This window comes from Agrilus planipennis, unplaced genomic scaffold, assembly GCF_000699045.2.
Source record: "Agrilus planipennis isolate EAB-ADULT unplaced genomic scaffold, Apla_2.0 scaffold162, whole genome shotgun sequence".
NCBI lineage: Eukaryota > Metazoa > Arthropoda > Insecta > Coleoptera > Buprestidae > Agrilus > Agrilus planipennis.
The window spans coordinates 143,858-169,161 of NW_020438904.1; the positions used below are offsets into that span (position 1 = coordinate 143,858).

The 25,304-nt window shown below is 30.1% G+C and overlaps 3 protein-coding genes and 2 long non-coding RNA genes across 9 annotated transcripts; 2 read left to right on the forward strand and 3 right to left on the reverse strand.

Annotated features, from left to right (window-relative positions):
- Positions 1-2,902: 2,902 nt before the first annotated feature.
- On the reverse strand, positions 2,903-6,704 carry LOC108739662 (F-box only protein 28). Of its 3 annotated transcripts, XM_018473668.2 has the most exons (5): positions 6,161-6,317; positions 5,668-5,951; positions 4,766-5,210; positions 3,782-4,624; positions 2,903-3,718 (listed from the first exon to the last, which is right to left on the reverse strand). In XM_018473668.2, exons 2-4 carry the CDS (start codon positions 5,929-5,931, stop codon positions 3,786-3,788), a joined length of 1,548 nt encoding a protein of 515 aa, XP_018329170.1. In that variant the 5' UTR covers positions 5,932-5,951; positions 6,161-6,317; the 3' UTR covers positions 2,903-3,718; positions 3,782-3,785. The 3 variants fall into 3 exon arrangements, with proteins under 3 accessions (XP_018329170.1, XP_018329169.1, XP_018329168.1); XM_018473667.2 differs by lacking the exon at positions 6,161-6,317 and adding an exon at positions 6,606-6,704 and having other exon boundaries at positions 2,903-4,624; XM_018473666.2 differs by having other exon boundaries at positions 2,903-4,624.
- Positions 6,705-7,300: 596 nt separating this feature from the next.
- On the forward strand, positions 7,301-17,217 carry LOC108739630. 2 transcript variants are annotated; one of them, XM_018473617.2, is made up of 4 exons: positions 7,301-7,526; positions 8,714-9,020; positions 13,962-14,221; positions 16,384-17,217. In XM_018473617.2, exons 2-4 carry the CDS (start codon positions 8,941-8,943, stop codon positions 16,950-16,952), a joined length of 909 nt encoding a protein of 302 aa, XP_018329119.1. In that variant the 5' UTR covers positions 7,301-7,526; positions 8,714-8,940; the 3' UTR covers positions 16,953-17,217. The 2 variants fall into 2 exon arrangements, with proteins under 2 accessions (XP_018329119.1, XP_018329120.1); XM_018473618.1 differs by having other exon boundaries at positions 7,307-7,526; positions 16,393-17,217.
- Positions 9,748-11,285, reverse strand: LOC108739631. Its single transcript, XR_001938207.2, has 2 exons — positions 10,758-11,285; positions 9,748-10,030 (listed from the first exon to the last, which is right to left on the reverse strand). It is a non-coding gene; the product is annotated as an uncharacterized LOC108739631 (long non-coding RNA).
- LOC108739628 (conserved oligomeric Golgi complex subunit 7) lies at positions 16,935-25,222 on the reverse strand. 2 transcript variants are annotated; one of them, XM_018473615.1, is made up of 9 exons: positions 24,875-25,222; positions 23,325-23,488; positions 23,175-23,261; positions 22,814-23,114; positions 21,565-21,765; positions 20,291-20,704; positions 19,458-20,215; positions 17,750-17,993; positions 16,935-17,555 (listed from the first exon to the last, which is right to left on the reverse strand). In XM_018473615.1, exons 4-9 carry the CDS (start codon positions 23,103-23,105, stop codon positions 17,386-17,388), a joined length of 2,079 nt encoding a protein of 692 aa, XP_018329117.1. In that variant the 5' UTR covers positions 23,106-23,114; positions 23,175-23,261; positions 23,325-23,488; positions 24,875-25,222; the 3' UTR covers positions 16,935-17,385. The 2 variants fall into 2 exon arrangements, with proteins under 2 accessions (XP_018329117.1, XP_018329115.1); XM_018473613.1 differs by lacking the exon at positions 23,325-23,488.
- LOC112904092 lies at positions 17,924-19,451 on the forward strand. The gene is made up of 2 exons (XR_003230889.1): positions 17,924-18,013; positions 18,074-19,451. It is a non-coding gene; the product is annotated as an uncharacterized LOC112904092 (long non-coding RNA).
- Positions 25,223-25,304: the final 82 nt, after the last annotated feature.

A 25,304-nucleotide genomic window follows, 5' to 3' on the forward strand; every position in this document is an offset into this window, starting at 1 on the left:
GTTACATAAATTAAAATTTTACTAAATAAACATCAAGAATTGAACTAACTGGCTTATTAAAATAAATATTATATATGAATATCGTAAATATTTACAAACACTCTGGCTACTAATCTACTAATTGTAATTTGTCGTTACTTTAAGTTTTAAATACATACTAATAATAATCTATTTAGTTATATACTTGAAAAAATAACACTTTCTGCACTTCATTTACATCCAAATCATAAAAGTTAACTGTGTGGAGTTAATGTTTTTGTAGAGATATTTTAAACATGTTACACATGTATATATTCTATTTTCACATCCTCATTTCTGTTTTTACTTTAAACTTTTTTTTGTTTTGATTAAATAAGGTGTTTCCAATTTAATCATCACATTTAATATTAATCTAACAAAAACAAACAAAAATAATATTAAAACATCATTAGTTAGGCACAAGTTCATAAAAGAAAATATTTATGTATATTAAAAAGATAAATATTCAAACTATCAAATCAAAATGAGATCAAGTGCAAACAAAAGCCTCTATATCAGATTAATTTAAAGTTACAGAAAACATCCAATGCATTGGTCAATATTATTACTTACAACAAATTGTGCTTAGAACGGTTTAATTCCTATTAGCATGTGTTCAGCTATTTTATAGTTCTAAAGGAAAAATACTAAATTATCAGCTGTAAGAGCAACAGATCATGACATAAAAGTTTTGTTTTCTTTATCTTTGATATGTAGTTTTCAATTCAATTAAAACGTTTCTCTAATTTTAATATAGTATAAAGTTGAAAGATTTTCATATGATTATAAATTTTACTGAATTACTATTTCTAAATAAAATTAATTTAATTTATGTAAACAGAAAATAAAATTTATATAATTCTGCAATCTTAATTGATAACTAATATATTGAAACGAATGTCATACTTTTTCGTTTAAGGGAAATATATTTGGTAAAAATATCGGTAAATTTAAAATATCAAGTGGTGAAGGGTTTGAAATTATGGCTACATTGACACTGATTAACGTAATTAAATTATTGTTCTTACTTGAAAACAACATTTATATAAGAATACCTGATTAAACAATGACTTAAGTTGGTAGCACTAGAATTAGCCTAAATAATTATTCGATTTTGGTACTTTTTTGAGACTCAAATAACGATGCAAACTAAACATTAGGCAATTAAGTTCATTCAAAACGGAATTTTAACGATTGTAAACTATACTACATATAATTTTAAAAAACTACAATGACAAAATTATTGTTAAAGCCAGTTAATCTATAAATTTCTTTAAAAACGATCAATGCAAAGCTGTCACATACAGTAAAAGGCTAAAAAATAAAAGGAACCCCACAAAAATTGTTCTTTACTTAAAAGTCTAGGTTTCCAATAAGAAACGATAATTTNCAAAAATAATATTAAAACATCATTAGTTAGGCACAAGTTCATAAAAGAAAATATTTATGTATATTAAAAAGATAAATATTCAAACTATCAAATCAAAATGAGATCAAGTGCAAACAAAAGCCTCTATATCAGATTAATTTAAAGTTACAGAAAACATCCAATGCATTGGTCAATATTATTACTTACAACAAATTGTGCTTAGAACGGTTTAATTCCTATTAGCATGTGTTCAGCTATTTTATAGTTCTAAAGGAAAAATACTAAATTATCAGCTGTAAGAGCAACAGATCATGACATAAAAGTTTTGTTTTCTTTATCTTTGATATGTAGTTTTCAATTCAATTAAAACGTTTCTCTAATTTTAATATAGTATAAAGTTGAAAGATTTTCATATGATTATAAATTTTACTGAATTACTATTTCTAAATAAAATTAATTTAATTTATGTAAACAGAAAATAAAATTTATATAATTCTGCAATCTTAATTGATAACTAATATATTGAAACGAATGTCATACTTTTTCGTTTAAGGGAAATATATTTGGTAAAAATATCGGTAAATTTAAAATATCAAGTGGTGAAGGGTTTGAAATTATGGCTACATTGACACTGATTAACGTAATTAAATTATTGTTCTTACTTGAAAACAACATTTATATAAGAATACCTGATTAAACAATGACTTAAGTTGGTAGCACTAGAATTAGCCTAAATAATTATTCGATTTTGGTACTTTTTTGAGACTCAAATAACGATGCAAACTAAACATTAGGCAATTAAGTTCATTCAAAACGGAATTTTAACGATTGTAAACTATACTACATATAATTTTAAAAAACTACAATGACAAAATTATTGTTAAAGCCAGTTAATCTATAAATTTCTTTAAAAACGATCAATGCAAAGCTGTCACATACAGTAAAAGGCTAAAAAATAAAAGGAACCCCACAAAAATTGTTCTTTACTTAAAAGTCTAGGTTTCCAATAAGAAACGATAATTTAAATGTAATGACAAACATTTTGTTATTCTTTATACTCAAATCAAATCAACTTAAAACGTTTCTTATTAGTGAACTTCACATCACGAGCCCATTTCTTTGTGAGATAAGCATGTTAGTCTATAACCATTTGATAGTAGCAGCTAGGTAAGTAAAAAACGGAACAACTACAGTGAAAATTCTCAAAATGAGACATATAAACATTCCAATATGGGACATAAATCAAGCACAACGCGCTAAATTAGCCATTAGTAGTTTGTACAGCAAAAGCACTTCAATCTACATGCTCATTGTAATGCACGAGTATCTATTCCATGAGACAATTTTTTCTGCTTTGTCATTAAAAAAAATATTTTAGTTGAAGATGTTTTACTAAAAAATTAAACATTCACACATCACGGAAAACTCAAACTATTGTAAAATAAAAGTACGATTTCTGTAAATCAATATACATAAGTATTAACCCATTAAAATAAAACTTAACCTCTTTGAAAAAATTTTAAATTTACAGCACAACGTTCAAGTGAATTTTTATTTTTGTAAATACGATTTTCTTAATTATAGAAAATTTAAGTATAGAAAAATTTGACTCTTGGAAATGTTTGTGTCCGTGTCAAATTTAATACGTTTCTACGTTCAGTACTGCACTACATTATTAAGGTGATTTTTAAGCTTACGTAAGCTATAAATAATTATTATTAATTGTACGGTCTATTTGAGTACCGGACGTTAAAGAAAGTAAAATAGTATCTTAGAAAGGTAGACTGTTATAATGAGAAAGATGGCCTCAACCGTTTCACAATTAATTTAAAATATATCCAAAACCACATATTTTACAAAAAATCGAATATCAGAATAATGATATATTCATGTATAGAAAATCAGAAGTAACCTACTTTTGTTGAGTTTTATGGAATTAAATTTATACTGCACTTTTAGTGGTAGTGTTATAATAAGGCAATGCTTCATTAAAATCAGTAAATGGTCAAACAATTAGTACTTAGTTCAAGAAAGAAGCATGTCATTCGAAACAATTTTTAGTAGCTATAAACAAGTCATCTCTCTATAACAACGTAAGTCCAAACTTAAACATTGAATTGCTTCCATTGAATTCTAATAAACAAGTGAAATTTATGTCAAAGTTACGATTACAGCGATTGGCCTTCTTTATCTACTGCGTGGAAATCAATCACCAGTCCTGTGTAGCGCTTTCCCTCCCATAAAAATGAACAAACAACTAACCAACACTGACATACCATATATGATAGTTAGTAGTACAACACGTTAGACTACTTCGCAAAATAACTAATTCTATAAATACAAAAAGAAAAGACAAAGAATTGAATGGTGACAATGACTTACTATCAACCCTACCGTTTCAGATTTTAGCGCGTTTACCGCGAAAACCGGGACCATGCCGAGCTCGTTTTGCATTTGGCGCTGCACTATTCTTCACTGTCGACGAGCCAGATGAAGATGACGTAGAAGCACAAGGAAGAGAAGGTGTCTCTTTTGTTTTATTTAATTTCCGCTTCGTACCCTTCACGGCCGATATTGGACTAAGAGGCGATTCGAAGTTAAGATCCAAGTCGTTTAATCTTTTTTCATCTGTTCGTTCTTCCCCTTCGGTTAAAGTTAAGACGCTGCAACTGGCCATAGGCACTAAATCGCTCGATTGTAACGGTTGCAGTCCTAAACCTTCAGGCATTACGCCTTGATTCACTAACGCCTGAATTTCTTCAGCTGGGGGTGTTATGACGGTACCGCAACCGGTGCAAAAAGGAAGCGCAGCTGGCGACTTGGACCTCCAATATTGTAACTCTGTCTTACACTTATTCAACTCCTGTAATAATGTACTGAACTTGCGTGATATTTCCTCATTCTTTTTGTCATACTCGTCTAAGCGGGCTGCATATTCAAGGGTTTGTTTTTGTTGTTCGGCCAGTTGCTTTTGCTGTTCCGAAATTTGATTTTGCTGTTCGGCAGTTTTTCGTTTACACGATTTGAGATCTTGTTTGAGCAAAGTCAGCTGGCTGCTGTATCGTTTCATGCCCTGCTTAATTTTACGTATACGTTTTCGTAATACCATATTCGATTGCGGCATTGGCTCGACCAGATCTTCTGGGCCAAGAACATTAGGTACTTGGTCTGATTCTTTCGGTTCTTCTGGACCCAATGGGGAAGAGTCCAGTGGCAAATATTTACCTGTACTGGTTGCTAAAAAATTAACGAATGACATCAGTTTTATGGTCTTTCAAAAATATCAAGTAATAAAACATTCTTTTAAAACAATTTTAATAAGTATCATTATCATCATTGAAAATAATAATAAACAAAATAAAAACCATTGATACTTACAAGAAAACGTGCTTGTAAAATCTAAAAAGTCCGTTCCAAAATAGGCAATTTCTGGTAAATCTGGTTCAATTTTCTCCTTGAAGTATTCCATAGCCATTGTAGAAAGATCAAATAGTTCGTCGGTAACTTTGTAAGGTCGAGCCAATTTCGGTGTAATCTTTATGTAATGTAAAATGTTGTACACTTCGTCGAGTATTTCCCCAGGAAAAAAGCAACAGTGTTTTCTTTCAATATGTTTTCCAAATGCCATTTGGAGTAACGTTAATCGCATATGCAGTGTTTCAATTATGTCACTTTCACATGCCAAATGGTGATTTCTTCTTGCCGACTCTCTACGAGGCATTTTTGCCTTAATGTTTTGAAAACGCTGTAACATCTGAGTTTGCAATCGTTGGAATGTTGAATTCAACACATGACCACATGTTCGGTCCATTGCACGACATACCTATACATAATTATGTACTTTAAGAATAAAGTTAAAAACTAATTCATAGGTAGGTACATGGTATTTTCAAGAATACTGTATTACTTTAGGTATTTAAGCTTCAAATTATTTGTTTACTATTAATATTATTTTCTTTTTTCACTCTTGAGGGAAAAGTAGTGAGTGCTACTTTGTATTGTACTCAATAAATGTTTTCAATATTCAGGAAACATTAGCATATAGTTTTGGATTATTCTGTAAGCTAAAAAATATCTAAATTTATTTGCAAATCAACATAAATTCAATTCACTATTCAAAAATACCTAAAAAAATATATAAAATGTTTTGATTACTTAAAGTAGAAAAGTTTTCATTAAATGCATAAAATAAATACCTATGCTTGCTTTTAATTATATACAATTAATGATGATAAGTAAATGAAATACACTTAATATTAAACTAAAAGTAACATACTTACGAATCTTAATTGGCAAATATTTTTAAACGAAATATATCCCAAAATCTTCTCAATAACTTCTTGAGGCAAATCAAGAAGATTTACACTTTGTGAAGACACGACTTTACCACTACTTGTAGAAGGACCCCCATCAGAGTTGCTACAACTGCTGTGTGATGCACTATTTCGAGAAGCTCTTGAAGAACTAACATATCCAGAAGTTGATTGTCCTATGCATTCATTTCCATTATTGCTAATTACTGACATTTGCCTTGTCGAAACCATTTTAATAAGTTCGCAATAATCTGAAACAGATCATCCGCTTATGAAGGACACAATAAATTGAACCACTGAACAATATTTTTCATCAGTTATAAGTACCCATTCGTTTTTTAATTTAAATATTTGTAATTGTCATTCATTATTTAATAATCTACGTTAAATCAAACAATATTGCAGAATTTCATCAATGATCTTAAAATACCATGAAAGTAAAACGATCCGACAGATATACCTTGTCGAGATGGTAAATTAAGGTTCTTTGAATTTTCCTAAATTCACTGTGTTAGGTACCACATATTTATTTTATTAAATTAACTGGGTTGTGATTACTTTTTTCAAACGTTTTTGATTAATATTTACAAACTAAAAATTTTAATTAATTGGTGAATCACAAAACCTTTTCTGTTGAGGTGCATCATTCAGTTTGTCCAGCTGATGACAGTAGACTTCCGAATTAATCGTTGTGTTATCCGGTAAAAGCTCAAAAAAAANTACAAACTAAAAATTTTAATTAATTGGTGAATCACAAACAACCGAACTAACGTAACACCGATATACCAATTCACTTGTACATTTTCTATCTGGAATCTGGTCATGGTTTTACATACAAAGATACAACAGCTTTTAGCGTATTATACCAATATATACATGCAACTAACCGCGCGCGCAATACTTACAGCCAACGAGCCAACGGTTACACCGCGAATTTTCAATAGGCTCACTAGTCTTTTGCTTTACTTATTAATTGTTATTTGTAAATCACTGTACGTAGAAACATAGTTTATAGTAATTTGACAATAACTTATTGATGTTCGTAAAATTTCTTTTCAATTGTTTTGAATAAATGGAATAGCCACTGAAAAAGGTGGAATTGCATCGCTGAAGCGCCTCTTCAATTTCTCTGAAACTTATTTTGCGCAGCTTGTATATGTTCAAACAATATTTATTTATTTATTTATTTTAACCAGCAAATACATAGATTTTTGTAAATAATTTTTATTAGATTAGGTTAGGATAGGGTTGGGTTACGGTTTTAAAAAAATTTAGGCTAATCATAAGCTGTCATTTAGAAAATTAATTACTATTAACTAATTAGTCAAACAGAAAGTAATTTATGTGACAAATATCACAAACGATTGGCTTAGATGGAAAATTAGAAATCTGACTTTTATTTTGTGTTGGATAAATATACACAGAACGCATGTGACATGATATTTGCACTATTCTATTATCTCTATGGGCATATTTCTTTGTTCATTCTTTGATGAAGACCTGAAATGGTCTGATAATCTATGGGTCTATCAATACCAAAGCTTCATTTTAATCTATGGCTTATTGTTCAGTTAAGTACTTTGGTAGTAGATTATCTATGGGTAGTAGTGTGGTACATGTTTGGGATGTTTGGTATTTTAGTGCAACTGTTATTATTTGTGGGACTCTTTTAGTACCATAGTACTATGTTCCTATGTTTTAGTATTATTTGAGTTATCTAGTTGATTTTAGTGTTACGCAGGTTTTCGTAACGAAGTTACAGAGTGATGTTTAATTTAATAACAATGGTCTTCAGTAATTTATCGAGTTCATTTGTGACAAAGAAGGTATTTTTTGTTGTCTTTGCTGTTTTCTAGTAAGACAGAACACTAGGCCATTGATTTTTGTTTGTATCATTGCATGTATTTATATATAGAGACAGTTTGCGGTTCGGGTAAACAGATTTTTTAAGTATATTTTTCTTTGCAAATTAGTATTTTCGTAAAAGTTAAGTACGGGTTAATGGTTAGCATAATTACTAAATTTTGTTTTCATTGTGTTTGACCTACAAATTTAATATATAAATGGAATTGACGTTTAATATTTAGACGCATGAATCTATTTAATACATAGTGATAAAACTTCAGATTATATGAAATCGTATTACCTATATCAGTTTATATGACAATTCGAGTGTAATTCTGTTGTTCCTATTTTGTATGTATATGAACACTGTATACGTGTATTTATATGCTTATTATATAAATTTGGTTTGGTAATCATCTATATATATAGGTACCTATATGTATGTGTAACTGTTTTTTCATAATCATTGTATTTAAAATTTAGAAAATACATTTCCTATAATAGTTGCAAAGGGAATTAATGTACTAAATTATAGCAAAGAAGCTAATAAAAGTAACAAAAAGTACTTACACTGCTTCAAAAAAAGGTGGTATACCACAGGCGTAATCAGGGATTTTCAGGGATTTATTCAAGAGGGAGCAAAAAATTTATTACAGCTCATGGCTAAATAAGTTAAAGAATATCTTTTAAAAAAACGGGAATTTTAAATTATTATTATAGTATATTACTGCAATTTCAGAGAATGATATTTCATCGCCTTTAACTTAAACAGAATTATGTTTCTTATCACTTTGTCTGTGTACTTACATAGGTTTATCATTACATTTTAAGTGAAATTCAATGAAATAGGCTCTTTACCTTTTAAATTAGAATAATTAAGCTTCTGATATTAACAAATAATTGACTAAAAACGTTCCTATATTCTTTATTATATTACACTGTTTTACAATTTACATGAATTTCACGTACATTAATCGTGTATATAATATGCAAGTATAAAGTATCGCATTAGGGTACTGATATTAACAAAATAAATCATTGTCACATGCACATTTCGCCGTTTTAACAATAATTTATTAATATACACGACGTCTTTGGCAACCTAGCAACTGACAAAAATACCAGGGTTTTTAGTCACAAGGTTTACATAAATTTCTTTTGTTTTCAGCTTGTAGGAGTTTCAAAAGCTTACTCTTAGGAATTGGGGTTTCTGTTTCGATTACCTTTCGCGTTAATTTCTACCAAAACTTGTTATATTGCAATTGGTGTTTTGATCAAACACTGCCAAGCTTATCTATCAACTACCAATCAAAACAAGTCCAGAAAACGTTTGTATTCGAAAAAAACTGCACTGTTGCCATTTTTTGTTTCGGATTCTTGCAAGCGAAAAAAAAAATGACTTCGGATAGTAATCGTTCCCTATCAGCTGGTATCTCAATTCCCCAGTGGATGAAATCGAAAATCAGCGACAGCAAGTGAGTTAATTGCTTATTTATTTCTGTTATTTTAATGATTATTTATTGTAGTATGTCACAAACGAAATTACTGAAATGTAGGTTTCTTGCACTTTTGAAAAACTCTGGGAATTTTAATAATAATATTTAATAAGTGCTGTTTAATGATAAGTTACGGCACAGATATGCAGTTGACCTTTACTTGATATCGTTTTGGGAACCTAAGTAATTTTACACCAATAGAGATCTGTAATTTAAGTTTTATTATACCTGCCTGATTTAGTAAATTTTAAAGAAACTGCGCTTATTAATCGATTTCTATGTTTTAAATTGTATGGAAGAATTTTTTTCAGTTAGTTCATTATATTTTATTCGTTTATATTCATTAGTTAAATTTGCATTCTAACTATAACAAAAAGTTAATTCATATTGACGAAGAGAATACGATCGTAATATCATGAAAAGAAAATACATGTATACATTTATCAGTGTCAATGGCCATGGAAGTCATCGGCCATTTATTATCGTATAAAGGCTTTAAAACGTTATACAACCTTTAGAAATGCAGAAAACATTTTATGAAAGTCAAAACATTAAAAATTAGCAAAAATTAAAGAGAGATTCCATTGTATAGGTACGGTTAGTTAGTTTGATTGCTTATACATATATGTATTTAACGATAAGTACTATATGAGTTCTTCATGACATTATATAATTACATACAAATGGGAGAAATATTAGAATTAAATTTTTTTTTTCCAATGTCGGGATTTCACCGCTGTTGATGTCATCATAATTCCTATCAACGATATCCGAAGGATACAGATCCTTTAAGGCAAATTTTATATCTTCAAATGATTTTACGCTTCTTTTCTCTTTAACTTCGTTACACATATTTTCTGTACAAGCAAGGCATTCTTCAATATCTACGTCTTCTGCTTTAATGTCATAGTGTTCATATAGCATTTCAAGTAAAGCGTTTGCCGCTATTTTCTTCGATTGACAAGTCGTCAGGGGACCACATTTCCTTTCTGTAAATGCAATTTTATTTTTACCGTAATAGAAAAATCCCCTTAATGTTAGACAGCCTTGTTTTCTATCTAATTGCGGTATGCTGCAAATTCCGAGGCATTTCGGCGACCCAGAGCAATCTCGACAATTCAAGCAAAACACTCTTGCCAGTATAATCATTGTCACTAATTGGAAACATAATAATTTGTTCCAATAGTACATCTCTTTTGGACTGTGGAAGCTTTAAAACTGTATCGTCATTTATTGTTAAATACTTATTTTAGTTATTCAAACTGAGTGATATTTGGATATTCAGATGCCGAAACTTTTATACATTAATAAATAAAATTGACGGTTGATTGATCTCATCAAAATAGACTTGATTTATAGCTGACTAATTGGGATTTGTCATATAATTACATGACATCTGGTAGCGAGAAAAAATACCTACTAGTTTTAGATAGTAATTTCTGAGCTCCGTTTGGCGTTTAGATGCAAGGACACATTTTAATATATTTTTTCTTACGGCGTTACGTCTTGATGTATTGAATTTTATTTGAATTATAGTGTATGAAAATTGTCAAAATAATCAACTTTCAACCCCCATAACTTTTTATGGGAGGTATTTTATCATTTAAATTCTCGGTAATCGTGGAGATTAGCGTACACCTGCTATTTTTTTTTGAAATTTTTTTGTGTTGTACTATTTATAATGCTGGTTAAAGATACATATGAAGTTCGTCTTACCTGTATTTAACTCCAATTCCTTTGTATTTATTTATAGGACTAAATTTTTTTTTAATGTTGTTACTGAATTATCGTTATATTATTACATATTATTAACAACGTGCTGTAATTGTAAAAGAAATGAAAAAGGAAGGCGTGATCTATGACATCATTGCTGGCAATTATCCATAATATTTTCCTTGCGACATACTTATTCATATTTTTTCACCTCAAAGCTTACGTACTTTGAAAGATAAATATTTTTGTCAACAACAATCTACATTCTAATATTGATGTATTATAATTATTAATATAAATTTAATCCATTAATTACGATTTAAATACTTTAATAGCTTAATTGAAATTTTCATTGCTATGTGCGTACATCTATTCGTAAGATGGTAAATGAAAATTATTTTTAATTGTTAAAACTGTAAAAATCAAAATAACATTTTGTATTAAGAAAAGATTATAGTAAGTGACCATTTTGATATATATCCCTTGTGCGCCTATTAGGAAAACTGGAACATCAAAAAGTAAAAAGAAAATGTAAGAAACGTGGGATATTTTATTCGAATTTTTGCTCCGAAACAGTGTATAATAATGTTTATGTTGCATGGAATATTTATGTGTTCGTTTGCGTGTATTAAAACTAATTTTTCTAAGAAGAAACGACGTCAAAAATAGAGCGTCACGTGAGTGTAGTGTTTTGCGTTGTTTAAAAATGTATGTTGTATATTTGTTTACTTTAGGAGATCCGTTGTTAGAATTACTATACATATTTACTTTTTACATTTTTAAATACAATTATTATTCCGGTAATACCTCCAGGTACTATTTAAGTATTTAACTCTTGGCAAATCATATATTATAATAAAAAGTAAATAACTCAACAAAAGAATTATGTCTAAACTTTTTCGAATAATAACTAATTAAGTACTTTTATTACAATATTACCTAATGTTATTTTTATGCGACTTGTTACAACATTAGCTTCCCTTTTTCGTATAATCAGTCTTTAAGGTCCTTGGCTTTTCTCTAATCGTAAGTACTATATTTTGGCACTCTCTCAAGCTTTTCTAAAAACAACCTCCACCAACCGACACCGCGCATACCTACATATGTTTGCCAGTGACAAAAACAAGTCAGTATCAAAAAAAATTGTAAACTGTTATCATCTACAACTTCAAATTGTTTATTTAAAGTTTATTCTTGAAAAAAGAAACCAAACGTGACAATATAATTGGACTTCCTGAAATAATATAATTAATTGTTTGTGCTACATTTTACCGAGGATGTATTAAATGTTCCATGTTGGTTTGTAAGGTAAACGATGTAGAATGGAAATTTTAAAGGTTATTTAAAAGTTGAAATCATTACTCCGTTAAGTATCTTTTAAATGAAACTTTAATTGGTACAACGTTCACATTTACTTTTTGGTACTCATGCGAGTAATAATTTTATTTCTTTGTATCAGCTGTAATAGCATAAATAAATGTATTTTATCTATTGCTACTTATTAAAATTGAATATCATTTCCTTTGTTCTGTTTTATTATAGATATGTCTCATTTGGTATTTATTTGATGTATTAATTTCACTTACGTAACCTCTGGTCTCAAAAATATTGTTAAAATAATTGATTTCAAGTACTTATTACAAAAAAAAAGAAAAACAAAGTAATTTTATTTACATTTACTTTTGTAAACTATTTCGAAATTTGCTTTTGTGCAAATAGGTTAAATAATAAATTAGTTATCTAATTGCTCAAGATACTTCATAATAGTGTCCCTGATATAAAAGAAAATATTATATTAATATCAACTTAACATTTAGTTAGACGTAATTTTATTAAATTACCATAGTTTATAATGAATAATGCATTCCCGCATATCTTTTCTTATGCAAAACAGATATTACGCATCTCTAGAATCTTTTCAGTTTGTAATAAGTAGGAAATAATAAAATAATGTATAAGTATATTATAAAGAATTTTTATATGCATTATATTACAAACCATGATGGATAATTTCATCTTGGGCTGGATACTTTGCTTGTTTATGTTTGGACTGTTTTGTTTACTGATAAGACAACAGACATTTTTGTGGCAAATCACTGTATAAAGAGCATATCAGTAGACCGATATGATCGTTTTTGTAGAAGTATGTGACTTACCAAATTCCACAAGTTTGTGCTAGATATATATGGTTTATGTACAGAGCCGAGTAATATTTAATTAAAAGCTAATATCTTTATAAGTGATTAAAATATTCTTTGCTTTAACGTTTTGATCTTTAGATATACAGGGTGTCTCACAATAACAAACCATTAAGAAGTTATGGGCGTTGAAAGTTGATTATTTTGTCAATTTTCATACACTATAATTCAAATAAAATTCAATAAAAAAATTATTTTCAAGCGGGTGGAGGTGGGGGATCGAAAGAGGGTGGTCACTTGAACAAAACCCGATAACCTAACCTAACCTAACCTACCCTATTGATAAAGATATTTAAATAATGTTTTGTATAACTTTCTCAATATTTTTATGTATTTTTCATTAGTTTTACCTTTGAATATTGTTTAAGAATGACTATATAAATATTTACATGCCTAGAAATGTATAAAAATTGGCATATTTATTAACTTTGAGCCCCTATAACTTTTTATGGAGGTGAGACCGCCGCGAACTTTTTATGGTACAGTGGTGGGGGAGACCTCCTCTTTCGATCCCCCCATCCCCACCCCCTTGGGGGTGGGGGCCATCATCATGTAGACCTTTACCCGTGCTTTTTTTTACTATTGTCTATAACTGTATTGCAATTAATTTCTTAAAATTCTTATTTTGAATACGAATCTTCATTTTCCATTCTTAATAACAATAATATTCAATAAATGACACTGATTGTAAATGCTTAGTAACTAACTTGAAAATGTTGCTACAGCTTTCTTATTGTAAAATAGGCATGCTTTTCGCTTCCCACAGCTCTGCTTTTTTATAAAAAAAAATATTTCGAAAACGGTAAACGTACCCAATAACGCTACTGTACAAATTTTCAAAATTTAAATAGAAGTAGTTTCTGAAATATTCTAATGGGTGGTCACCGTGAGACACCGTGTATATTATGTATTTATGTAAGAATACTAGATTGGTTACAAATTTTCCGATGGTTGTATAAATAAAGATAATAACTTCAACATAAATTTATGTAACTTTTCTATTTTGCAGATTTGATTCAGAAGATTTTTTATCTCCGCCCGATAATGATGACAGTTTCTTGTATATCTACCCTAAAAAACTAAAAGATGCAACGTCCAACAGCAAGATAAACAACAACGTAGAGATTGTAACAGACCAAAAGAATAACTTCTCAACTTCTGAAACTACAGAAAAGGGTTGCTCCAGCTCTAGAAATTTCAAGGGAGCACCAAAAGTTGACTACGAAAAGTATACAGCACCTTGCAAGCCCTATCTTATTAATTCTGATAGTAAGTATTTAAATTTTTAGTTGCAGACTGGCTCAAAATGTTCGCAATATGCTAATTATAACACTATAAGTCTAATGAAAATATTTTTTAAAGAAAACTTTGTTCCCTATTTTAATACAAGACCGTCTGTGGCATCTTAATTTACTCTACAGATTGTCTAAAAATTGGGAACTGACGTGGAGGCGTAACCTTAATTAATATGTCTGACTTTAGGTTATAGATTTATAACGTCTGATTGAAGTATACTTAGGTACATATACCTATTCCCATATAGGTACCTGTACCCATACTTGAATCAGTGACAGTTAATTAATAATTTAGTGCTTTCTTTGGAAATACGTGCGCATACGTCCAACAGTTTAGAGGTTAATCTGAGTGTGTTTCTGAAATAAGTAGCAACCTTGCAGAAGGTGATAGGGCACTATAGAATAAGAAAATTAAGGAAATGTTTACAGGTCCATTTGAGAAAAACGTGGTTGAAATACAGGTAAAGCTAATTCCGACCCTGAAGAGAAATGCAACAATGCAACGATTCAATCATCTGATAAGTAGTAGCATCAGCGTTGTATTTCTTTTATATTTTTTTGCTTATGTATTGTTTATTGAAGAAACGAGATTGTAGGATTAATAGAAGAGAGCGGAAATACAAAAACAGAACAGACGAAGGGCAAAAAAGATATAAAGCGATAAAGTGGGAAATAGTTACGAAGTGTAGAGCAGTTAAGGAACAGTGGATTGAAATGACGTGTAAAGAAGTAGAAGAAAAGTTTGAAGTAGGTAAAACGGATGCGGCTTATAATATAATTGAAAGGAATTTTACAGAAGTAGGGTAGAGTACTAATAATATAAGAAACGAGGTAGGGGTCATCCTGATAGAAAATGAGGAAAAGGCAGAAAGGTGGAAAGAATACTTAGAGAACCTATACGCAGTCCATGAGTTAGGAGATATTTTAGAGAAGGAAGATAGTGTGGAGATAGACGAACTAGGTTATCCCATAATGAGAGAAGAGTTCGATGTAGCTTTAAACACTTAAAGAGTAATAAGGCACCGGGTATAGATGGAATACAGGCGGAAATTTTAGAACATGCAGGACAGGAGGTTAGAGATCGTATGTTTAAACTAGTTAGAAAGAGGATTATAAACGGAACGTGGTAGTAGAAATGGTATTGACAAAACAGTATTGTATGAAAATTAATAAGTAAAACAAAAATACTGGTATGCAAGGGAAGAAAAAGTAGGGAAAGATCGAATATAAAGATAGGAGACGAAAAATTAAAAGAAGTGGCTGATTTTAAGTATCTAGTAAGTCAGACTGGAGAACGTTTTTTGCTCAATTCAGCTAGTATTAGTAGACGTCTCGATGTTTGTCTTCTAGAACGGAAAAGATAAGTACATACTAGCAGGTTTGCCAGTACGATTAAATCGTACGATGATTTTTTTTCTTTAAATTATTCAACAGATTAGCAGCTTATGCATTTTGTTTCTTATCACCATTGTAGAACTTCATACGTTTTCGTTAATTGCGACACAATTTCTATCCCAGACTTACAGTAGTAATTATTGGATATATTCCGATATAGACCCTACTGGCCAATAGTGTTATAAATTGGTATAACACAGCTTCAGTATTTAAATCCAAAACAGAATAGGAAAATCTGTCATTGCTGCGACATCTGAGGTTTATGCTGTGAGCTACTGATATTATAAGTAGAATAATAATGAAATTAAATATTAATATAGTTTATTATAAGGTCATAATTATGTGGCATGATACTAATGACCTGAACATATCGCCGCTATAGAAGACGAAATCCTTGATTTCAAAACAGGACAACCCCTAAAATGGTACACGCGAAAAAATACGAAACATTGGTTTCTTTCTAGTGTGATGTGATAGTATGGTAAATTTTAAAGGAATATATATGTACATCATTCGCGTTTTCTATAACTTACAAGTTGAGTTGAAAATTGTGGTTTTCTTAAGAAATGTCCCTTAACCACGTTGCTCCACTCACCATGCGATTTCCTATTACATCTAGTTGACACACTTCAAAGTTCTACACTTATTTCAGAAATGCTCTACACAGTTTGAATAGTTATATTTAAGATTTATATGTGGTTATAATTTCGCTACTTTGAGAAAACTCAGTTTTAAAATTAGTATTTTTAGGTCAATTAAAGTCGTCGCATTTTAAGCTTTCTCCCGATCAAAAGATCAAATCAAACGGCACAGATGATGGTTTTAAAGGTGAAGCTGCTAAATGTGGATCGTCAGTTATAAAAATGGCACATCAGATTGTATCTGGGAAACTGTCGCGTAACGAAAGCGAAAATTCTTTGAATGAAGAACCAGCAACCCCTCCTCCAAACTTTTACTCTTCCAAAAGACGCAATAGTAAATCATTGCCGGCTTCACCCCTCTCAACTCCTAATACCTCCCCAAAAAGTCAACGAAAAATGAACAAATATTTCAATGGAGTTTTTTTTGGTAACGAAAACTACCAAGGTAGTTGGATCCTTTCAAGCCTTTTAAAAAAAAGAGATATCTCTAAATCCGTTGATCAAATAGTAGAAGTTGATGAACTAGATAATCACACACAGAATGTTATCAAAGTCGCAGAAGAATTTAATAGTAAAATTACTCAAGCTGAACAAAAAATTAAAAACATTTACGTTCCGAAACCGGAAGAAATTCGAGAAATGAATTTTTGGTCGCCGACATCGATGTAATACATTCAAAACATTGGGAACAATAGTTTTAAGAAAATAAAAAAGTATTCACAAGTTTTGGTACGAATGAATGTGAAAAACATCGTAATGATTAAATGCTCGCTTGTTTTTGTTTGAATGTCAAATTTTGTATGATTGCATAATATCATTAACTTATTATGTTTGGTAATCAAACAATAATCATGTAAAAGTGCTATGAACTGATAAAATAATTATACAGTACTACTACTATTCGGTAAGATGAAATAAAGTAGCTCATTTTTTATTCTTCTTTTTCATTTTATTTACATTTCCCCATGATTAATGTATGATTAAAATTATTTTGATATTAAATAGATTACACAGCTGAATTGTAATAAATATGTAAACCATTTCTTCTCAATTATTACATAATACAATACATATCATTTTATGAAGCTATCTAAATGAATTGCTAAGTTGAAGTAATATTTCTCATTTGCCTTACTGCTGCTACATATTTAGCCATGTATCCAGAACTTTGAGTTTGGTAAACATCCGAGGGCAATTTTAAAAGATTACTTAACTGTTTAAGGTCTTCTGTAACTGATACTCCTAAATCTTCCAATACATTTGCTAAATAACCTAACAACATAATTACAACGATAAAATTGAAATTAAAAACAATTAATTAAATGTGTAAATTAAACCATGAACGTTTAACAGTTAGAAGAAATAGAAAATTAAAAACATGCAAATCATTTTCGTGGTGTAATTTATTATATTTAATTAATTTATATTAAACTTAAAAAATATGGGCAATAATTTGATGAAGTTACCTATATCGTGAGAAAGTTGTCTACTAGCCATTTGATTGAGTTCTCGTATAGATAGTATTCGATCACTGAAAGACTGACATACACTGGTTGCTATTATGCGAAGAAAAATGTCGGCTAAAACGACGTCTTCGCCAGCTACGTTATATCGTTCATCTGCGGCCTTTAAAGCTGTCCATAATGAAGGATTTTCTCTAAAGAAAAATGGCTCCAAATGTTGGGGAAGAGTCATAAGGTACAGCCCGATCTACATATTTATATAGAAAAGTACGATATAATATAAATGTTGATGCAAGGATATTAATACCATATAATTTTTTTGATCAGGTATGATTTTATGCAAGTACTACTATGAAAAGATGAATTCATATGAAGGGAAACTTAATTGCTTCACAAATCACAATTAGCCAATAACGTTACGTTTCGTAGGCTAATTCAATAGGCCCTCGTTTCATTTCATCAACCATTCAATTACTTTTGTATACAAAAGATTATAAAGCAAACAGCTAATCAAGAAAGAGAAAAAGGAAAAATTGTTAGAATAGGATTTAAAAAATTAAAAATTGACGAAAATTGAATAATATGGAGTGAAGAGGAAACGCAACTTATTCTAAAAAAACTAGAACTTAAAGTAGACAATAAACACCAAATTAAAAAAATAGGTGCAAACAACTTAAATAATGAGGGAATATTAGAAACAACAGCGTATATTTAAGGTAGACAGAGAGTAATTTAGAAAAATCTTTAAATGTAAGAGATGCGAATATAAAAAAATTAAATGAAGAATGAATCAAATTGGAAATAATATAACTGTTTATGTGAGAGATAAATGGAGCGATATTTTTGGAAAAGTAAAAACAATCCTGAAGTATAGTGAGGATGGATACATAATAATGGGATGAGGTTTTAATTCAAAAACTGCAAATGAGAGTGGGAAAGAAAACGAAACTATCACGGAAGAGAATAGATTATCGAAAGATAAACTAGTAAACAAGGAGGAGGAAACATTACTGAATTGGATTTCCGATAAAAGAATTCTTATTCTGAATAAAAATGTAAAAGGAGATGGAGATTTCGCCTGCATAGGAGGAACAGAAAGGTCAGTAGATTATGTAATCATTAATCGAAGAACAAAAGAACTTGTAGAAAGAATACAAATGGTAAATAGCAACGAGTTGGATCATTAAATATTATGCTTGGAACTAAAAATGCAGACGGGAAAACAAATAAAGGGGGAAAATATGAAATAGTTACATGAGAAAGCTGGTATGAAGAAAACATTTTAAATTAAGTATTTGCAAATTTAGAAAAAAAAAATAAGCGCAGTACAAGACGGGGGGAGTAGTAAGTGGAAGAAGAAAAATCGGGTCAGTTACATATGCAGATGATATAGTACTATTAGCAAATAATGTTTGTTGTTTAAATCATTAACGTAATCTGTATAAAATATTGTATTTTGTTGGACAAATATAACGCTGTATATTCCATTAATTTCAGCACATTTACACTATCATCAATCGATGTAAAACGATAACTCGTTAACGCAAAAGTTATCTGATTATTTTGTAAGATGCAGAAAGTTGCATTGTACGAAAATTTTATACGTTTTGCAACTGTTATGGACAATTTGGTACTATCATTAATATTATCTGCATGATTTCTTTGATTATTTTCTTCAATAAAAAATAAATAATATAAAATCGTATTATACCTGCGTTATGTACTCTTGTGGCGAAAAACTGTAGTCTGGCAAGTCATTATTAAAAACTAAATCGTTAACATTCGCCCATGCTTCTGGTTTTTTTGCCACATCTAAATGGCCAACGATCGGCTCGAGCACAACTTGATACAATGTTCTATGAATATCGGCGCACAATTTACTAAATTCGGAGGTCACATAATCTAAAAGAAACAACTGTGTTCCATCAGTTACACATCTGATAAGCGACTCGAATTCTTTCCGATCAACAGAATTTAACAACAAATATTTATACTGAATTTCGACATCATTCTCATTAACATCCAAAACAGTTCTGGTCAAATCTTTCTCTAACTGTTGTATCTTTAACAGAACATCACCAGTACTTTCTAAATGAGTTAAACATAACTGAAAAACATTCCATTCCTCTTTATGGGTTCGACTTCGTTCGATTTGTCGTAAAACAACACGGAAATAGTCGGCGAAATTAATGAATAGCGCGCGAATGGCAATAAGCAGACCACACAAACCGCAGTTTTCTGTTATATCATGGCATCGCTTCTTCGCATCTCTTGCTAAATCCACGATTTGCGGGATGGTAAAGTTTAAACTCTTTACAGTATCATTTAAATCGTCTTTTACGTAGTTTATGTTGGATAATTTCTGAAGTAAAAACGCTTGTTCGTAAGCTGCATATTTTGAAACAAAATTTACAAGAGGGCTGTAAATTACTTGAAGTAAAGGCAGGTGTTTTTGCTTGTCAATTTTACCTAATTAAAAAAGGATATATCTATTAAAATATTTAAGACAACAAAAATTAATAAATCCAAATCTACCATCTTTACCTTGCGTACTGGTTTCGACTAGTGCTGTAATATTTGTTGCAAACTGTTTTAAAATTTGCTTGACATCGTTCAACAAATTAAGCTTTTCTGTAGTTTGTTTTAGTGCAGCTTCAATGCAATCGCCTATACTGGGATCCAAACCAGATAGTGCGCTGACGTAAGTGTCCGTTAAAGCGTCTAATGCAGAATTATGTGGGAAAACTTGTGAAAACCACTTAGCTTGTGAGTGCCAATGCGACAATAAAAAATCAAGATAATTGTGAATACACTGGCAAATTTGTTCGTCCTGCTCCACCTCCAATTGATCTCTCCATTTTTTTAATAGTAATTCTTTATGACAGTTATGGTAGTACTTTATTAATTGAGGCATACGATTGATTGATTCAAAAATTTGTGCATATGAAATTGCTTGTTCTAAAATAAAAATTTTAATATATGTGCGAAAAATCAACGAAAATATTCTTATATAAGGTGATACCCAACACTTAACATTCGCACCTCACCTTTTCCCGTTATTTTTAGAGATTGTTTCAAAAAAGATATTGTAAAGGTTTTCATAAATTTTTATTAAAACTAACACCGATGTATGAAGTATTATACCTACTCAGCAGGCTCTGATTTTTAAAACGTTTGCTTTTTTTAATGAAGTATGTATAATTTCAATTTAATATTTATTTTCAATATTAATGTTTTAAATATATAAATCTAATTTTTACTCATCAAACTAATACCGTAATACATGGATTAATGAACATGAAACATGTCCGTGAAGAGTAAAAATTAGGACCTCATAATTTGTGTTTATTGATTTTTTAGTAATTTACTTTTGCGGTTCTTGATGGTCAGGTCATGGTTGTTTTAAATTGCCCTGACTCACTTTCCATTAACATTCGAGAAGTGCATAGCATTAAAATTAAAATATAAATTGCAAAAATTAATAAACATAAATTCTAAACAAATATAATAATTTAGAATTAAAACTAAATAAGGCTATTTTGTTGAAGACAAACTGAAATTGTATATATTTCATTGCAATGAGATATATTTTTTTTTTAAAATCAAAGTCAACTTATTGGCTTCGTATCATTGTTAGTTTTAATTTTGAATACCTTAACAAAATATATTGCATTCCATTTAACAAATTATAATTTTAGTTAGGTAGACAACTTCTTTGAAACCCTTTCTATCTCCCAAAATTATGGGAGAAAGTGCAGTAAATCACCCTGTACATACTTAATTAATTTTTTTTTCAAGTTTCATAAAATAAAGTATACCTATATTATTTGTAGTAAATGTTTGCACAATCATGGGGCTTGTTATTGCTTCCAGGCGATTTTTCAATCCTTCTAGTTGAAGTTTTCTATCCTCGTAGTCGGGTGCGTTTATTAGTAATTTCAATGATTGCTGCATACTTAGCAATTTAGTAGCTATAACTTCTATATTTTTTGAATCAAACAATTCTTCTAAATCGTTAACTAGAATTATACACTAATATTTAATACACATACATAAAAACAATTTTTTTAAAACCAATTAAAAGGAAAACAAGTACTCTATTTTATCACTGTATTGTTACTAAACGCAACCACAGTATCAATACAGTGAGTATCATTCTCAAGCAATTCACACTACAAGAATAAATATAGATATTAAAAGATTATACACAAACAACAACAATTTTTTGTACATAGATGTTCTATATAAACCTGTCATATGCAAATAGCATTCGAACTCTGATGATAAGATATTATTAATGTTTTTTTGGTATCCTAATATTATAATTACGAATGTGAGTTTGTTTGTTTGTAGGTTTCTCACGCCTAAACTACTCAATCGATCACTACCAAATTTTGTAGACACATTGTCAGAAGACCAGAAAAACACATACGATACCTTTATCCAGAAAAAAAACTGTTCTCGAGGGATAAATAAAATAGTTTTATGTGATCGATTTCATGTCTTAACTGCTCGATCGATAATGAAAGGGTACAGAAAAAGACATAGGGTACCTTTCATCCAGAAAAAAATAATCTTTCCGAGGGATATAAAAGTTAGTTCAATGTGATTGATAGGATACCTTTAATCCATAAAAAAATACTATTCCTGAGGGATACAAAAATTAGTTTTACGTGGTCAACTTCATGCTTTAATTACTCAATTGATCATCATGAAATTTTGTAGACATATTATCAGGGGTACAAAAAACGACATAGCGTTCCTTTTATTAGAAGAAAAAATGCTGTTCCCGAGGGATAAAAAAATTAATTTTATGTGATCGTCGATAATCTTTGACACATGTATTTAGGACATTAACGCCAGCGATCTAGTTATTAATAAATAAGTTTAAGACACTGACGAACCGAGACACTGTAGGATATTAAGAGAAAATAAAATATTCTTTCTTCGGTTGTTGTCCATTGATTATTTTTAACATATTTCCTAATCAACTTCAAAAAATAAATTTAATACTTACAAACTTATAAATTATATTTTGCTCAATAACGTTAAAATTTATATTTTTACCTAACATGGTCCAATTATCACTTTCATGTAAACTTTGTTTTGCAATTTCAAGTTGTGATTTTAATCTATCTAATTTTTCAATTGACTGTAAGGAGGGACCAGTATCTTGTTCAACTTTGAAAATTTCTTCCTTTACAGATTCCATCTTTTCACGTAGTATCAATGCTTCCTCTTGTAAGTTTTTTGTATCTCTCATTATTTTAGGCAGGGAAGTTAGAATTTGTTCACTGGTTTGTTCCAAAACAGAATTTATTTGCTGCACATACAATTGCAGTTTCATAACCAAGGACATGGTAAAATTCTAAAATCAAGTTTGACATGCCTTAAGCGGTTGCTTAGATTATAAAGTATATTTTAATACTTCTTTCTTATCTTGGTCAGCATTTTTCAAAGTATTGTTAATCCAAGCTTTAACGTCAAAATTTTCATCTGAAAATGCACTAATATCCTAAAACATAGAAATATTAAGTCCTATTAATTTAATCTATGTAAATTTAAGAGAAAAAGTTACAACTTTATATCTTCTGAATTTGTAATTCAATAGAAAGAAATATTCATTCAAGAACTATATTCAGGACAAAGAAGCCGAACGATGTTAAACACAATACTTGGACAATTGAACACAGCTCATCCTTTTTATGTTTTCAAAAACGGCGAGGCTAAGTTAATCGACATCTGAAATACATAGTAGTTGTTCATCCGTATATGACCTGCTTGATGGGGGGGGGGAAAGGGGCGCCTTCTATATAGGAATGTAGATGAGGGTTGATTTTTTGGTGGAGTCTGGAGTGCAAGAACCCAGGGAGTGAAATGTTATGAGAGGTCAAATTTGTCACACACTTAGATTATATGGGATGTTTCTGATGTAAGTAGCAAGTTTGCAGGTGATGAATAGGGCACCATAAAACAAAAAATTAAGTAAATGTTTGGTGATCCGCAAGTTCGTTGTTTTCGAGAGAAAACGTATTTGAAATAACAGGCAGGGGCCAATCCATCCCTGGTAAATACGACAATGCAGCACCGCAATTAATCAGCTATGTTGTATTTCTTTTATATTCTTGTGCTCATGCATTGTTTGTTACTTGTTTATAATACTAAATGCCATTGAAAATGTATATGTTAAGCCAATCTGTTGTAGATCTTTGTTCTTATTAACATTGTGCGCTTGTATGTGTGTAGTCAGTCAAAATCATTGGCAGTAGACCAATCCAGAACAGTGGTTGCTACAAAGGCGTTTAGTGTGGCAGAACTTTGTAACATAATATTAATTTACGGTGAATGTGAACACAATGTCAATGCAACGATCGAATTGTACGGTCATCGAAATCTCCACCGAAGATTTTCTCATCGGCAAACAATTTTGTTTGAAACAAATTTTCATCACCTTGTATAATACTAAACAACTTTCGACGTAACTGTAATAAATTATGGGCATCCCCCTACCTCCTTTCCAAATATCAATACTTCAGCTTGGATAATACAAGGAATATGAAATTTTGACAATGAGAAAAAACTTTTCTTGATAAAGTTGAAGTATCTGTAACACTAGTTGACTGATACATGGGGAAGCTTTACAAAAGTCCCTTTAAAACAACAGGTAAATTCTGAAAATTTTTTTTTTTCTTATTATAATTATCACGTCTCTGATGATAATCAATTGCAGGAAACAGAAGCAGGATAATATAGATTTCTTCATCCACTTTCAGTTGGATCATTAAATTAGTACACTACTTCCAGTTATTGATTTCGATATCATTATCAATATCCCCAATTTCTAAAAATTGCTAGTGAATTTCTTTTATCAGCAGATATTTTATCCTTTTCTCATGCCACTTCGTCCAGTTATAATATAAAAATTCATATTTTTTTTTTGGTCAATTTTTTATTATTACAATCACTCAATTTGGAAGGCATCTACATTTTTTTAACCACTATGTAGATAGAAATTTTTTGCGTTGAATTGTTGATTCTTGATTTACTTCTTATTACCTACCTGGTGTTATTTGGATTTTATTACCCGTATACTTTTACACATAATAAATAATAATATTATAGTCTTACCATTCTAGCATTGAAGGATAATACTGAAGCTTATTTATATTTGCTTTAAATGTATTAATTCAATCAAATTTAACTTAATAAAATTGTGTTGCAAGTAGTTTCCTCACTCAAATTGAGACGGTTATGTTGTCTAAGGCGGTTTAAGGTTATGTAAATGTCATGATGTTATGATTATAGAATGTAGTAGACATAGTGACCGCATAGAGCATAGATAATAGGCATAGAGAATGGACCGAGCATGGCAAGCAGCCCTAGACTAATAGCAGCTAGATGCTCCTCTTCCCCTATTTTATATACATACATTGTACCTGTACCTTCCTCTAATTGGAACAATTTGTATCTACTTGTATTGTATAAACGACTGTTGAGTGGATATCATTTTTTAAGCGAATGCAACTTAAACTGTAGAAGCGAAGTCGCATACGGCTGA

Excerpts from the sequence above, each read along its gene's own strand:
- LOC108739662 (XM_018473667.2), bottom strand. The coding sequence starts at position 5,931 with ATGGTTTCGACAAGGCAAATGTCAGTAATTAGCAATAATGGAAATGAA. Across the intron at positions 5,211-5,667 it reads ATATTTGCCAATTAAGATTC|GTATGTCGTGCAATGGACCG; the intron begins GTAAGTATGTTA and ends AATTATGTATAG. Across the intron at positions 4,625-4,765 it reads TTTTACAAGCACGTTTTCTT|CAACCAGTACAGGTAAATAT; the intron begins GTAAGTATCAAT and ends TTAATTTTTTAG.
- LOC108739630 (XM_018473617.2), top strand. The coding sequence starts at position 8,941 with ATGACTTCGGATAGTAATCGTTCCCTATCAGCTGGTATCTCAATTCCC. Across the intron at positions 9,021-13,961 it reads TCGAAAATCAGCGACAGCAA|ATTTGATTCAGAAGATTTTT; the intron begins GTGAGTTAATTG and ends TCTATTTTGCAG. Across the intron at positions 14,222-16,383 it reads CTATCTTATTAATTCTGATA|TATTTTTAGGTCAATTAAAG; the intron begins GTAAGTATTTAA and ends TTTTAAAATTAG.
- LOC108739628 (XM_018473613.1), bottom strand. Across the intron at positions 21,766-22,813 it reads TGATAATTGGACCATGTTAG|TTAACGATTTAGAAGAATTG; the intron begins GTAAAAATATAA and ends GTATAATTCTAG. Across the intron at positions 20,216-20,290 it reads AGTCGAAACCAGTACGCAAG|GTAAAATTGACAAGCAAAAA; the intron begins GTAAAGATGGTA and ends TTTTTTAATTAG.